Source organism: Apium graveolens, chromosome 10 (genome assembly GCF_009905375.1).
Source record: "Apium graveolens cultivar Ventura chromosome 10, ASM990537v1, whole genome shotgun sequence".
Classification (NCBI taxonomy): domain Eukaryota; kingdom Viridiplantae; phylum Streptophyta; class Magnoliopsida; order Apiales; family Apiaceae; genus Apium; species Apium graveolens.
In genome coordinates, this window is record NC_133656.1 from 64,274,420 (window position 1) to 64,288,582 (window position 14,163).

General features: G+C 35.3%; 4 protein-coding genes across 6 annotated transcripts; 1 reads left to right on the plus strand and 3 right to left on the minus strand.

The window, feature by feature from the left end:
• Positions 1 to 678: 678 nt before the first annotated feature.
• Positions 679 to 1,206, plus strand: LOC141690621 (uncharacterized). Its single transcript, XM_074495404.1, has one exon. It carries the CDS (start codon positions 679 to 681, stop codon positions 1,204 to 1,206), a length of 528 nt encoding a protein of 175 aa, XP_074351505.1.
• Positions 1,207 to 3,187: 1,981 nt separating this feature from the next.
• LOC141692668 ((-)-isopiperitenol/(-)-carveol dehydrogenase, mitochondrial-like) lies at positions 3,188 to 4,194 on the minus strand. Its single transcript, XM_074497581.1, has one exon. It carries the CDS (start codon positions 4,073 to 4,075, stop codon positions 3,248 to 3,250), a length of 828 nt encoding a protein of 275 aa, XP_074353682.1. The 5' UTR covers positions 4,076 to 4,194; the 3' UTR covers positions 3,188 to 3,247.
• A 320-nt stretch (positions 4,195 to 4,514) lies between these two features.
• On the minus strand, positions 4,515 to 6,435 carry LOC141689162 (omega-hydroxypalmitate O-feruloyl transferase-like). 2 transcript variants are annotated; one of them, XM_074493350.1, is made up of 3 exons: positions 6,275 to 6,435; positions 5,721 to 6,186; positions 4,515 to 5,604 (listed from the first exon to the last, which is right to left on the minus strand). In XM_074493350.1, exons 2-3 carry the CDS (start codon positions 6,159 to 6,161, stop codon positions 4,747 to 4,749), a joined length of 1,299 nt encoding a protein of 432 aa, XP_074349451.1. In that variant the 5' UTR covers positions 6,162 to 6,186; positions 6,275 to 6,435; the 3' UTR covers positions 4,515 to 4,746. The 2 variants fall into 2 exon arrangements, with proteins under 2 accessions (XP_074349451.1, XP_074349450.1); XM_074493349.1 differs by having other exon boundaries at positions 5,721 to 6,435.
• A 1,228-nt stretch (positions 6,436 to 7,663) lies between these two features.
• LOC141692489 (DEK domain-containing chromatin-associated protein 1-like) lies at positions 7,664 to 12,979 on the minus strand. 2 transcript variants are annotated; one of them, XM_074497355.1, is made up of 11 exons: positions 12,344 to 12,979; positions 12,211 to 12,244; positions 11,590 to 11,669; positions 11,364 to 11,423; positions 11,042 to 11,155; positions 10,879 to 10,956; positions 10,591 to 10,671; positions 8,918 to 9,581; positions 8,298 to 8,395; positions 8,154 to 8,184; positions 7,664 to 8,063 (listed from the first exon to the last, which is right to left on the minus strand). In XM_074497355.1, exons 1-11 carry the CDS (start codon positions 12,740 to 12,742, stop codon positions 7,909 to 7,911), a joined length of 1,794 nt encoding a protein of 597 aa, XP_074353456.1. In that variant the 5' UTR covers positions 12,743 to 12,979; the 3' UTR covers positions 7,664 to 7,908. The 2 variants fall into 2 exon arrangements, with proteins under 2 accessions (XP_074353456.1, XP_074353455.1); XM_074497354.1 differs by having other exon boundaries at positions 8,298 to 8,398; positions 12,344 to 12,978.
• Positions 12,980 to 14,163: the final 1,184 nt, after the last annotated feature.

A 14,163-nucleotide genomic window follows, 5' to 3' on the forward strand; every position in this document is an offset into this window, starting at 1 on the left:
CATATATTAAAAGAACAATGATTTCATCAACTAATGGTTTTCAGCTAAATTCCCCTGGTTCAGAAGTTGAAACTGAATGCACACTAGCTAGATGTGGTCTACTAACTATTTGTCATTATGCCCATGCCGGCTTATTTTTTAAAGTTTTTATCATACATGCATCAAAGACAGAGACGAATTAATAAATAAAACCTTGGCGTCGTTGACGTTGATATTGTATTACATTATTCGGATCGGACCGGGTAATAAGGGAGTATCTGCAAGGGTATGAGGCTATCTATATATATAAGCCATTCATTTTGCTAGATCGTGCAGCTCTCCTCTATATCTCTTACATATCTTCCGGTTTGTTATAATCTCCATTGATCTTAAACACACACATTCCTAGCTTTTATGTTCTGTTTAAAATATATTGTGTCTAGCTAGGGTTTCTTTTAGTTAGGTTTTGTTTTTCACTACTTCTTTAGGATTTTACAACTACATATATGGGCAAATCCAACACATCTGCAACACTAATTCCAATAGTAATGTCAATGCTCAGTTTGGCCTACGACAGAGGCTGAAATTACTTAAAACTACTGCCCTAAAGCAACCAAACCCTAGCTAGCTTAACTGTGTTCTTAATTTGTATTCATTTCTTTCATCTTCTTCTCCAACCTCATCCGTATATTTACATTCATGGATTGCGAAAAAGGGAACTATAGTAAGAAAAATCTGATCACCAAAACATGGCAACGCTGTCGATCCATCCCCGGAAGCCGAGGCAAATCATTAGCAACACTTTCAAGTCTTCCTGATCATCCTCTTTCAACAAAAGAAAACAAACCTAAATGCAAAGTTGCTCCGCATGGTTGTTTCTCGGTGTACGTTGGACCCGAGAAACAAAGATTCGTAATCAAGACCAAGTACGTGAATCATCCGTTGTTTATAATGTTGCTTGAAGATGCCGAGAAGGAATATGGCTTTATTAGCGACGGTCCTATTTTGCTTCCGTGTGATGTCAATGTTTTTTACAAAGTTTTAGCAGAGATGGATAGTAATGTAAGTGCTAGTAAAGAGTACACAAGGTCCAAATCATGTGGACTTGCATACGGGTCATATAATCCGTTTAGTCCGACCCGGCGATCGTATAGAAGTGGCGAAATGGGTAAGGGTTTTGGCTCGTATGGCCTGCTCACTCCATCTCGGCTCATTAGAATGAATTAGTTAGATGTTTGGGATACTTGTCCAAGAAGAACAAGACAGATATGATGATGTATATATGTTGTTGGTTGTATTTTGTAATATATGTAATTTGTATTTCACCTACATAATCCAATGTTATATTTCTCAATAATACAGTTCGGCTTTGTCTTTCAAACGTCACGTACGTTATAATAATTTAATTTACGGAGCTCTCTCATGTATCAAAACTGAGATGGATAATATTGACAATTACGCTATGTTATTATATGCAGGGTGATCAGTGATGATGCATAATTAGAAGAAGGGTGCACAAGCCCGTCTCAATTATTTTGGAGCCCTTGCGATAAATAAAATTTTAGTAGACATATATAAATATCGAAAAAATACATATAATAAACTACTCTTTTCGTCCCAATTTATCTGTCTTTTTTAATATTTTACGGTCAAATTACCGAATTTTGATTAAAAAAATCAGTATGTTATCGAAAATATTTATAAAAATTATATCATTAAAAATTATGTATAATCTACTTTAATATATATTTTTCAGTTTTTAAATAATGAAAAAATAAATTTATATTTACGGTCAAAATTACATCAATTTGACCATTAAAAACCAAACAAAACATATAAATTGGGAGGATGGAGTAAAGTTTATTAAAAATGTATTACACTGAAAAATTTATGACAAAGTATTTTAAAAGTGTTTCGAAGTAATCACATACTAAAATATATATATATATATACATTTGATTTTTTTGAAGTTATGTGGCTTAGGGTCACTTATACACCCTAATCCTAGGTGGTACCTTCTTCATATAGCCGTCCAATAGCATCTATCTTTCAAAGATATCATTGTTAGGTGAATTTTAACAAAATATTATTAATGAAAGGTATTTTTGGAAGATTATAAGGCACGTGTCACAGCAAAAAAAAATAGATTTTCATGATCAATTGATTATAACTAATACAATTCAAATTAACAATCTTACATACTCAACTAATTTTAACTAACAATTTTATTTATAATATTTTAACTAAATCAGTTTACCATTCTTGGAGATGCTCAAAATTGCATGGACTTGACCCATGGGTAGCTTATAGGGTCTCAATTTGTTTTTTTGTTTTCTTTCAGCTACTTTGAAATTGTCACAAAAACATATTTGCACAAATTTTATACATAAATAGGTAATTTCGTTTCGATATGATAGTGCAATAGAAAAAGAAAACCGAGGTTTTATATTAAAATAAATTGCTAAAACTGGGGATATATGTAGGTACCGGCCAGTTGACAGTTGTTGGGAAAAGTTGGTAATTTTCTAACCATATCTCTCTAGTGACGAAATAAGAGTTGGACCCCGAAACCTAACCTCCAATGACAAAGTCTTGCTTAGCACACATTTTCATTTTTTATATACCAAAAAAGTGACTGCCCAAACATTATAGATACGTTTGTTAGAGTTATCAGAGTTCAGGCCGACACAGAAGTTATGTGTGATTTCTGTCATTTTCAACATTTTCATAATTTATTATGAACACAAAATATAAAGTTATGCTCTAAAAGTTGGGCGATCATGATTCACTATTCAATTCATAAATAAACTTTCGAGTGAGTGGAGCGTTAAATTACTGTTAAATTACTAATATAAGATCCTGAATTGAGTCTTACTCTAACACCTTTATTATGAACACAAAATATAAAATTATACTTCAAAATTTGGGCGATCATGATTCAATATTCTATTCATAAACGGATTTTTGAGTGAGTGCAGTGTTAGATTACTGTTAAATTACTAATATAATATCCGGAATTAAGTCTTACTCTAACACCTTCAAATTTCAGAATGATTGGTTTGTTGACAATATCGTTACGTAAACAGTAGTAAATCTTCATTTTTATATAGGATTAATTTGTTATCTTGTAGTTTATTTGTTATCATTACGGGATGTATGAATAATTTTGCAGATAAAAATATCAATAAAGATATGTTGGAAGAGAAAATGAAACATAATATTTTTCATAATTTGTTATTATTGACAGTTATCATGGGGTCGAATAAGTCTAATCGGCTTTTGTTAAACCATGGGGATCCAACCCAGCATCCACAACCAAGTTTTGTCCAGTGACAAGCTCAGAATCGTTACAAGCAAAAAACAAAACAGCATTTGCTATGTTCTCTACTCTCAACGCTCCACAACCCTTTAAACGATTGATCTCCATGAAAAAACTCTCACCCTCTTCCACACTATCAAATTTCGACGCTCTGCACGTCAGGGGTGTTGGCACACCCCCTGGGGATACGCAATTTACGCGTATCCCATACTTTCCCAGGCCTTTACTGGCGCACTCAACTAAACCCAACACCGCCTTTTTCGACATCACATAGTCGATAGACTGTGGCAGAGCAAATGAAGCTAGCACACTCCCTGTGCATATTATGCTCCCTCCTATCACGCCTCCTCCTACCATAGCCCGCGCTGCGTGCTTAACGCACGCTACCATGCCACGCGTGTTAATTGCAAAAATACGGTCGCTGGAATTTAGATCAAAATCAAGAACGGTTTGACTAAATGTTTCGTTTATTATGCCTGCGTTACTAAACATGATATTAAGCTGACCGAAATTTTTAACCGTAGACTCTACCAGTGCCTCCACTTGGTCCTCACAAGTTACATCACAATGCATGTAGGTGCACTGTCCGTTACCGATTGATTTCGCAACGTTTTGGCCTAATATATCTTGAATGTCGGCTATCACGATTGCGCGTGCACCATGTTCAGCAAAGAGACGAGCAGTGGCTTCTCCGATTCCGCTTGCGCCCCCTGTGATTATGGCTACTTTGCTCTCAAGTTTTTTATGATTCGGAGAATTAGCTAATTTTTCTGTCATAATGTTGGTCTGTGTTTGATTATGTGTTTGATTATCTGCTCGAGCATTGTTGTGTAAAAGAACTGATAGTGCTTACTGCTATTTAGCTGGCGTATCAAGAAAAAAAACATGGCTGCTGTGATTTGAACTTATGTTTAATGTTTACATTTCAAAATGTGTCAAACATGCTCTAAATGCTTCACTTGCGTTGGTTAGGTTTGGTTTGATTTAATTAGGTTTAATGTTTATATTTTAATGAATAATCTAGGTGCATCATAATGAATACAATTTACCTACTAAAATCCAATTGTCGTATGCTATAAGAAGATTTTGTTTGACGTAACGATCTATTTTTAATTGTTATCGCTAGACAATGTGCTTGTGAAAAAAAGATTAAGACAATTAATCTAAATCTTTATGTGCCTAAAATGGTCCAAACTAGTAAATGTTCTTTTAAGAGATAATCAAGAAAATTTCATGTATTACCATTTTGAAACTCTTATTTTACATTGAATCTTCAAACGCAGAGATTGTAAAATCTGAAGGCCAATGTATTCGAATTAGCTAGAACAGAGTGTCTTGATTCGTCCGAGAGAAAAATTACAATAAAAATATTAGAACATAAAATGCATAATAACAGTGAAGAAATGCAGCATCTCCCAACATTTTCAAGTACTAAATGTATCAAGTTACTAGATGTCCATTGATTCTTCGAAACTTTTCATAGCAGAAGCTGGCAAACCAAGAAGCACATTGATGCTTTTACGCATATTTCCGTGTGACAGAAACAAGATCACTTCTTTCTCTGGCAATGCGACAGGCCCTGATAGAACAGGCTCGCCCCATCCAAAATCGGTTGTGTGAAAAGCTAGCCTAGACCACGTAGTGATCAAAAGAGTTGCATCTAGAGAAGGCCTTGCTCTTGTCACTTCAAAATAGTCTATTGCTGATTTCATGTAAGTGTCTGTAACCAGATTTACTGCTTCATGGACTAGCTTAACTGTAAACGACAATGGATTCTCCACGAGCTCCCCTGAGCTACACAGGGAGTTTGTTAACACAATGCCATTGCCAAAGTACCCTTCTGGAAGTGGTGGATTGAATCTAGAGCGTCCATCAACCGCAAATAGAAGCTTTGTTTGTTGATCAGGATTTAATTTTAAGGCCTGACTTCTAGCCCTCCAGACAAATGCTGAAAGGGCTTCAAAGGTTGTGCACTTTTCAAGAGTACCATCTTCCAGAGCTTTCTTTTTCAAGTAATCAAGCTTCTCAGGACTAAAACAGAAAGATCTGTAATGCATTTCTTCTTTATAGAGCTCAGCAGTGTCTGAAATGTCATTGATTTGTGCAAATTCATTGTGGGAAAATTCAATTTTTGGCATGTTTCTGGCTTTCAGTATGCTTCTGTCAAGAAATGGTACGACTTTCATGGGTAAGTTTCTGGCAATCTCACCCCACGAGTTCACAAATTCCATTGCACCAAGCCCGTCAAACATACAATGGTTCATGCATAACCCAAGAACAAATCCTCCGCATTGGAATTTAGTCACCTGGAAAATTAATTTTTGAACCACTTGACATCAGTAAAGATTTAGCAAAAACAGAAGTGCTTAGTGACTTGGTTATTATGAACATTAGTTAGTAGCGAAGTAAGGAAATAAGTTACCTGAGCAACCAAAGGAGGAATCTCTAACACATTTTTAGCGCCAGGGACATTATAAACTAGTTTACCTAGAGTGACAGGATCAGGCTTTGTAATATCACCAATCTCTTCCAATGCACCGTTAGCCTCTGCCTCAACAAAAACAGCACCTTCACTGCTACAATCTATTATAAGTTTTCCCTCCGGGCTAATTGTTAACCGCCCAGCAAGGGGGTAATAGTGAACAAGAACCTTTGCTAAAGCATCTTTAATCACCTCTACAGCATTCTCATTCCCTTTCTCCTCTGACTTGAAACAGTAAATGGTACGAACAATTACAGCAATGTTCTGATCAAGATTCGACAGGAAGTAAAGACCCTTTTCAATCTCCTCTGCAGGAGGAACTAGCATTGGCTCACCTTGTTTTACCACTAGTTCAACCAAATCAGCACCGGAGTTTCCCATGACTCAGACTCCTGAATTTCCAAACCTGAGTTAAGATGAAAGAAAAAGATGACAAAGTGCAAGATAATGAACAAGAAAATGTTGAGAAACTTATAATGAGGAGTGAAGTATACAGTTTGTGCTTGGAGTGAAGTAACAGAAAAAGTATAAGATATTTTTGTAAAGAGTTTGCAGTTGTTTATATAGGAAGATGTTGATTACAAGCTTTAGAAACCTCGAAGTTTTGGTTAACAAAGATTTAGTTATGAAAGGGACAAGGTTTGCTACATTTTTAGAGCTTGGTCATCCACAATGCTATTTTAATGTAGGTGTTTTTGAGGGAGAAAGAAAAAGAGATTTTCAAACATTTCCATTGGAAGAATCTGATAATGTCATATGGTGATGGTGGTGGTAGGCTACTTGCTACAAACCAAACATACCAGTCAGAGATATGCTGGAGTGTTTGGTAAGGTTGGCATCCAAATTTTGTTGATTAACCTAACTGATGCATAATGCAGAAACAGGTACTATGATGCACAGATTATAACTTCAATTAAGCAAAGAATTTATAAATACAGCTTTATACGCGGTAGCCAGTACTAACCTTGTAAATGGAGATGATTACAAGTCACCCATGCCGGAGTTCAAATAGTCAAATCTGGAAATTTAGATTTCCAGAAACAGATGTTTTCCAATTTGAGGAGAATGAATATCTAAAATATGATGAACTTTTCTTACAGTTAAAACCACTCAGATATATATTTTAGCTGAGACTGCCTAGTAGGATTAGACAATGTGTTTAACTCGATGATTGGAAAACGTCGAGAGGGTTGCAGCAATCACAGATTGAACAAATCTTAGCAGAAAGAATTCCTGCAATCTCTAACCACAGGTCTACATCTGTATTTTAATCAATTATATACAATGCATGAACTGCAGAAAATTAGTTCAGCTAAGTTTACCCAGATTTGAGAACATTTTAAAATCTAATATCCCGAACAAACAGTCTTCTTGACAGAAAAACGAACCAAATCTTCATTTTCAGCTCCCTGATGAAGAACATGGACCCTGGTGCTAAACTACTAAAAAACAGATTTGAGATGCATAGAAGCACAACCTCGCCACTAAATCAAAAAATGCATAAGATCCGATCTTTATTAACACATTCATACATGCAAGTCTAATACAGCACGTCAGCACCATTTAGTCTGCACTAACAGCTGCTACTTGCAACACAAAACAGGTAACTAAACACAAGCAGCATAAACAAAATATAGGAGTAATAGGTCTTAATACCAGAGCACATGAAAAAGTGGATATAGCATGAGATGAATGTTGGACAGTTTTAAATTAGCCTCCCTGCTACAAATTCATGAACTCATAGTATAGACAGTTTAAGGAAAAATAAAATTGATGATGCAATCCCTTTGGCATCCAAAGGCAAAATCTTAAGGTTAAACAAGTGAGACTAATGCTATTAATTATCCTAACTAGGCAACTATGTTGGATATCAAAACCAAAGAAATACCAAATGAATATCACATTTGTGAAAATATCAGCTAATGATAAGTTAAGTACAGCTAACAAAGGAAGGCGAGATATCAAGACATGCAAATGAACTATAGTAGCATCTCCCCTGAAGTCCCTAATCAAGGAGCAAATGTCTTTTGAAACCAATAAACCTAATTTTGGCCTTCACTAGGGGGACCTTTCCCATTGACTCATTACACAACTTAGATTAACTGGTTCTTCCTAAACTCTGTGCCGCCTAAGCATTGTTATCATCTTCTCCATCCCCTTCCGCATCTTCTCCGGTATCTTCCTCCCCGTCATCATCCTCATCAGTCATGTTGCTTATAACATCAGTAATAATTAACTTCACCTCAGCTTTTCTGTGTGTAAGATCTAGATCGAAGTGGGTACCTAATTAAGAAAATTTAGAAAATCAAGATTGACAAGTTAGCTGATGACTCGAGGAGGGTACAAAAAAGCACTTGTATAACTCTCGCTTACCAAGCTGTCTCAGTATATCAGATAAAGTTGCCTGCATAGTCAGAGATACAATGATGATATAATTAGTGAAAATCTACGAAACCTCACATAGTAATAATCTTAATGAGAATCTTGTTACATGCGAGCAAAGCAAAGATTACTTACCGTGTTAAAATCAACTTCCTTCAGAATACCTGCAACAACTGCATGCATCTCCTCTTTACTGGGTTCAGGCTTTGCCTTTTTGCTACCCTTTTTGTTTCCTACTGTCAGCAAAAATTGATATAAAATATTACTGAATGCAAGAAACTATTGCAGGCTCAAACAGCAGAGTAGTGGAAAAAATCTAATGAATATTTGTTATTAATCACAATTTACATCATGTATGAGATAAGAAGTTTTTGATGCCATGTCTTTTGTTCTCAAATTTTAACAATATGTAGCCTTGGAAAATTAGTCTATCACTGTGCTTCAAATAAATAGATGGTGGTATACATCATTCACCGCAAGAAAAAACCAAAAAAATGCAATTTACAGGATACAGAATGTAATGTCATATAGTGCACAGATATAAATCTGCATAATGGAAAATGAATAAGATACTAGAGATGTCAGTTATCTTCAAAAACTACATTCAAAGATGTGATGCATCAGAATTCTAAAATGTTGCTTAACAAGAAGAGTTGAAATGGAGCTATTGGTTTGGGGGGGTAAGAACATAAACTTGCACAGTCAAAAGAAGACATTAGCTAGTAAGTTAAGGAATATATAAGCAAATAACACACCTTGATCTTTTTCCGGCACCTTAGTCGACGACTTACTCAATTCTTTTTTGCCTGAGGTTTTGACTTTTGCAGGTAAACTTTGGTCCTTCTCATCTTCCTTATCCAGCTTTTGTTTCTTAGTTGAAGACGCCTTGGATTTACGAGATGAGCCAGAAGCTGCACTAGTGTCATTCTTTTCAGCAATGTCCATGGACATTGAAGATTTCTTAGTTGACTTCGGACTTGTTTTGGATGATTTTGTAGGGCGGGCTCTTTTGACAGATTTTGATTTGTCAGCAGTTTTAACCCCGGAATCATTCTTACTAACTGCCTTGGAAGAACTCTTTGTAATTTGCCTTCTTGGTTTACCTTTTACATTCTCTTCCTCCTCTTCAGACTTACTGTCCTGACCGTTCTCCTCTTTTGCATCTGAATCATTTTTCTTTTCCTCTTCTTCCGACTTAATGTCCTGATCACTCTCCTCCTTTACATCTGCATCAGTTTTCTCTTCCTCTTCTTCAGACTTAATGTCCTGATCAGTCTCCTCCTTTGCATCAGCATCATTCTCATCATCATCCTGAGAAACATCTCTGCTTTCTGACTGTTCAGCTTCTTCATCATCTTCTTCAGCATCCTTAGACGGGTTCTTACGTTTCTTCCCAGATACAGACTCTAGCTTTTGTTTCTGTTAAAAAGGACAAGATTATTTCTATCGTTGGGTTTATTATAATATACAAAACAAATAATCAGAGAAGGCTTCATGCACATCTAGCTAAAATAAATATGGTGAAACATAAAAAATTAACTAACCTAACTAAATTTGGAATTCAAATGTCTAAAAGGAAATTACAAATGCTATGGTGAAATATTAACTTCAAATTGTAAAAAATAGACAAGCTATTGATTTAATTATAATTTGCATTACTATATATTTTAACTACAATTGTCTTCGTTTCTAATTATTCATTGGCATCATACAATTAAAAAAATAGGGTAAATGAAATTATATATCTGAAGCATATGGCTGATTACAACTACAAAGTAACCAGCAATTCTTATAGATCGCAGATCGTTTCCACTTTTCAGCATCCTGATCCTTGCACATTTGGAAACACAAACAAAATATATTTATACATAAAGGTAGTACTCTATTTTGAATTAATGGACATTCTAGGAGTAAGACATTGTTTTTACTTATACAACGTTATCGATTTTTCACGCATAGTTAAGTTTATATTTTTTGACTACACTTGTATTATCTACACATCTACTCTTCATCTGTGTAACTAGTACTGTGTAGATATATAAGCTTTTCAAGGTTAAAAATGTATAAGAAGCTTGTATTAAATGCAAATTCAACAGTTCTTGTTATGTTAAAAAACGTCATCAAACGTCTATTTATCCAAAACAGAGGGAGTATGTTATAATGCATTGACAAGCTTACCCCGAGAGGGGGCAGAAGGAAGGAAAAAAATACACTTACATTATGACAATCATACAAACCTAATTAAGACAAGCCAATCATGCCAACTTGACATTTGACACTTTGGTGAAGATACAGATTAAAACTCTTACAGTGCAACACAATTAAGGCCTCATAATTTTTTGTGCATTCAAACCATAGAATTAGCTAGGGTGCAACATCAAGGTTCTCAGGTGACAATATAAACAGAAACCAAAAAACATATGCAAACCTTGGATGCTGTCTTTACAGCCTTCCTCCCAGATCTCGATGACTTGCTAGATTTAGCCTTCCTCTTCAGCTTTTGAGCTTTCTGTAAATAATAAGCACAAGAATTATAATAAACAGACACAGACCCTTATTTATTCTTTTATTTAGGTTGCATTATCCTGTAACTGCCTTCAATAAATCATGTACAAACAGACAGGGAAAAAGGTTAAGCAACAGAAATGACATCTACACATATGACATGCTTGGAGTGTGCGTGTGTGTGTGTGACATAGAGGGAGGGGGAGCGCACTTCACTGTCAGCTAGCAATAATTCAGTTGTAACATGTGGAGATTCCAAAAACTCTAATAGTTTCACAGAAAGATCTTCCTGAAAAAACAGTGAAGTAATAATTAGAATACTACATCAGTGCATGTAACCTTAATTTCAGAACACCTTGTTTGCTAGGACTCACCTTCTTAGCAGTGCTTTTTCTAACAAATGGTATATTAAGAATATCACAAAAAAGCGCCAATTTGTCCCTGACACACTTATCAATCCTCTCCTTAACTTTGATCCTCTGCTTTTCCTGATGAAGGTGGTCAAACAATTTACTAAACAAGTAACACTACACCAATTAAACCTCAAAACAGACATCTATAGTAAGCTTAAGTAACAATTCCAAGCCAAGCCAAAAAAATACAAAGTGACTCCTCCATCTGTCCATCTGATACTAAACTGACCAGACATATCTATAGTCTTAGCAATAAAATATATACAACTTCTCTGGAGCATACCTCATTTGCATCCCACACAAAGCCAGAAAACAAACCAATGTTTCTTTTCAATAGATGCACCTGCAATATAGCCTAATGGTTAATAACAAGGTTCCTCATAATACATTAGCTTAACCCTAAAATAATATTGATTTGTTAAAAACATGTGCATCTATTCAAGGACTATTCAGTAAAGAAGAAAATGATAATCAATATAAGAACTTTCAATAAGAAATAAAAGGACTACCTTCATCCTGTTACCATAGAGAACATAATGAAGTAGCTTCAAATTTTCATCAGCCCTCATCTTCGACAGCTTGTAGGCCACTGAAATGTTAAACAACATCAAAGTACAAAAATTAAACCTCTTTATGCTACATTATTGCAATTGGTATTGAAAGGATCAAAAACCAATGTTCATTAAGCAACAACACAGATGCCTAACTTTTACATGTAGATGGTAGTATATAATCTGCAGAAAAAAAATCTCAAATATAAGAAACTGAGACACGGAGAGGTTTTTGGTTACAGTACAACTTTGATTATAAAAGCCTACTTTCATATCAACTATATAATAGATAAACCAGCTACAAGAATTCACAAGCAATCAGATACTTAGATAGGTAGGAATATTTTAAAATTACAGAAACATGGTATGAAGGCACAGTCAATAGTGTTACACAAATACATACAAAAACTGAACTATACCAAACATATTACCTTTACAAAACAAATTACTGAACATTGCAAAAAAATACAAAATTCATCAAGTAGTACCAAAACTAATGAATTTCGATAACAATTAAACAAACTACACTAAAGCAATCTTAAGCATCATAAATCATCAACAAAAAATATTAAAGCATACCATTCGGAATGTCCTTAAGCGGAATCCCTTTCCCCTGCATTTCCACAAAAGAAACTCAAATCAATTACACAGGACTAATAAAATAATCCGTAAATCTAATAAATCAAAGCAATTACTAAATTTAATCAAACACCTTCTCAATCAACACAGCTTTCCCAGCAGAGCTTTTCAAATCAGACAGTTCCATATACCTCTCCACCGTCTTTCTCTCCCTACTCGGCCTTCCATTCGGAGTAATCGGAGCCTCACTCACACTCGATCTCCTTCTCCGCTTCTTCACCTCTCCTTTCTCATCTCCCCCTTTCTCCTCCTCTTCCTCTTCCTCTTCCTCATCTCCCCCCTTCTCCTCCCCTTCCTCTTCCTCCTCACTCTCCGCCTTCTCGCCATCACTTTCCGCCATCTCGACATCTTTCTCCTCTTCCCCCTCCTCTTCACCTACCAATTCCACATCTTTCTCCGCCTTCTCTCCACCATTCTCACCATTCTCAACTACCCTCTTCTCCTCTCCCACAATTCCATTCTCAGAAGCCATTTATCAAACACTTCAACTACAAAAAAAAAATCAAGATTTCAAAATTCAACTTCAATGGGGTGCTAAAAATCGAGAGGATCTAATTAAACACCCAAAAGGGTACTCAAGAAACCCTAAAAGATTGAATCTTGAGCGAGAGAGATGGCGCTCTAGGTTAATTGGAGAGAGATATAGAGATAGGGTTGTGTATGTATAGATCTAAATATATATGGAGAGACAGAGTGAGAGACGGCAGCTGGTTAATACGAAATTTTCGGGGGGCTTTGAGTTGGGCGGGTTAATTTTGCATTTTTCAAATTTTTCGTTCCAATTTTTTCCCGGCATTTGGTGCATGAATATTCGATTTGGATTTTGGACCGTCATAAATCTAATTCAATATAATTATTTTAATTATTTTTTTACATATCAAATTATAAATATTAGAGCGTATGTCGGCGCTACGCACGTGATATTTAATATTTCCAGAATCAATATTTTATTTTTTATAATTTGAAATTTTCATAATTTCGGAGCTTTTATATTACTTTTGTCACATTATCAAAACTCTGTTTAAAAAAATATTATTTGAATAATAATTATTATTATTATTATTATTGGAATGAATAATACAGAAACATATGCACAAAATCAATAATTTATTATATGTATGATATTATGGAAATTGACTAACTAATTTACCCATGAAATTGTCTACTTTTGATATGTTAACATTAACCTAAGATTTTTTTTTGCCACAAAAGGAAGAAGTATTATTAATGCTGCAAATCCTTTAACAATACATTGAGAAATTCATAATGGATATCTACCAACTCCCAACTACGATCAGCAATAGAACTGGAGTATCTCGCTAGGTAGTGAGCTACCGAGTTTGCGGATCGTTTCACAAATTTTAGAGTTACTTTATGAGCCTCTAAGTCAATAAGAAGTTTCTTGCAATCATCGATCACTCTCCCAAGATATGAGAAATTAATCGAGGAACACCTAATGGCTTGGATTGCTCCAAGGCAGTCCGATTTAACGAAAACTTTCTGCTAGTCTTTGGATTTAATCCAGCTTAATGCTTCCCTTATACCAATGGATTCAGCTATTTATGGATGAATTTTTTCTTGTGTACAACTTGACCTGGCTTCCATCATTAGACCTTCATGATTACGGGTGACCATAGCGTGATTGTAAGAATTAGAATCCTCGAACAGGGTCGCATCAGTGTTTATCTTAACTGTACCCATCTGTGGTTGCTGCCAGTGCGAGTCACCATCCGCTTGAGTTATAAACCCAATAGATTTATCGAATGATCTATCTTGCGCACTCTCCCAGTCGTTAAGAACATGTATTGTTGATGCAACTATATCTTTGGACTCTCTTCCTTTTGGCTGTCATATCACCTCATTCCTGTTTTCCAAATGGACCAAGCTACCATG

Excerpts from the sequence above, each read along its gene's own strand:
- LOC141690621 (XM_074495404.1), top strand. The coding sequence starts at position 679 with ATGGATTGCGAAAAAGGGAACTATAGTAAGAAAAATCTGATCACCAAA.
- LOC141692668 (XM_074497581.1), bottom strand. The coding sequence starts at position 4,075 with ATGACAGAAAAATTAGCTAATTCTCCGAATCATAAAAAACTTGAGAGC.
- LOC141689162 (XM_074493350.1), bottom strand. The coding sequence starts at position 6,161 with ATGGGAAACTCCGGTGCTGATTTGGTTGAACTAGTGGTAAAACAAGGT. Across the intron at positions 5,605-5,720 it reads TTCCTCCTTTGGTTGCTCAG|GTGACTAAATTCCAATGCGG; the intron begins GTAACTTATTTC and ends TTAATTTTCCAG.
- LOC141692489 (XM_074497354.1), bottom strand. The coding sequence starts at position 12,742 with ATGGCTTCTGAGAATGGAATTGTGGGAGAGGAGAAGAGGGTAGTTGAG. Across the intron at positions 11,156-11,363 it reads TTGTGTGGGATGCAAATGAG|GAAAAGCAGAGGATCAAAGT; the intron begins GTATGCTCCAGA and ends CACCTTCATCAG. Across the intron at positions 8,064-8,153 it reads TGATATACTGAGACAGCTTG|GTACCCACTTCGATCTAGAT; the intron begins GTAAGCGAGAGT and ends TTTCTTAATTAG.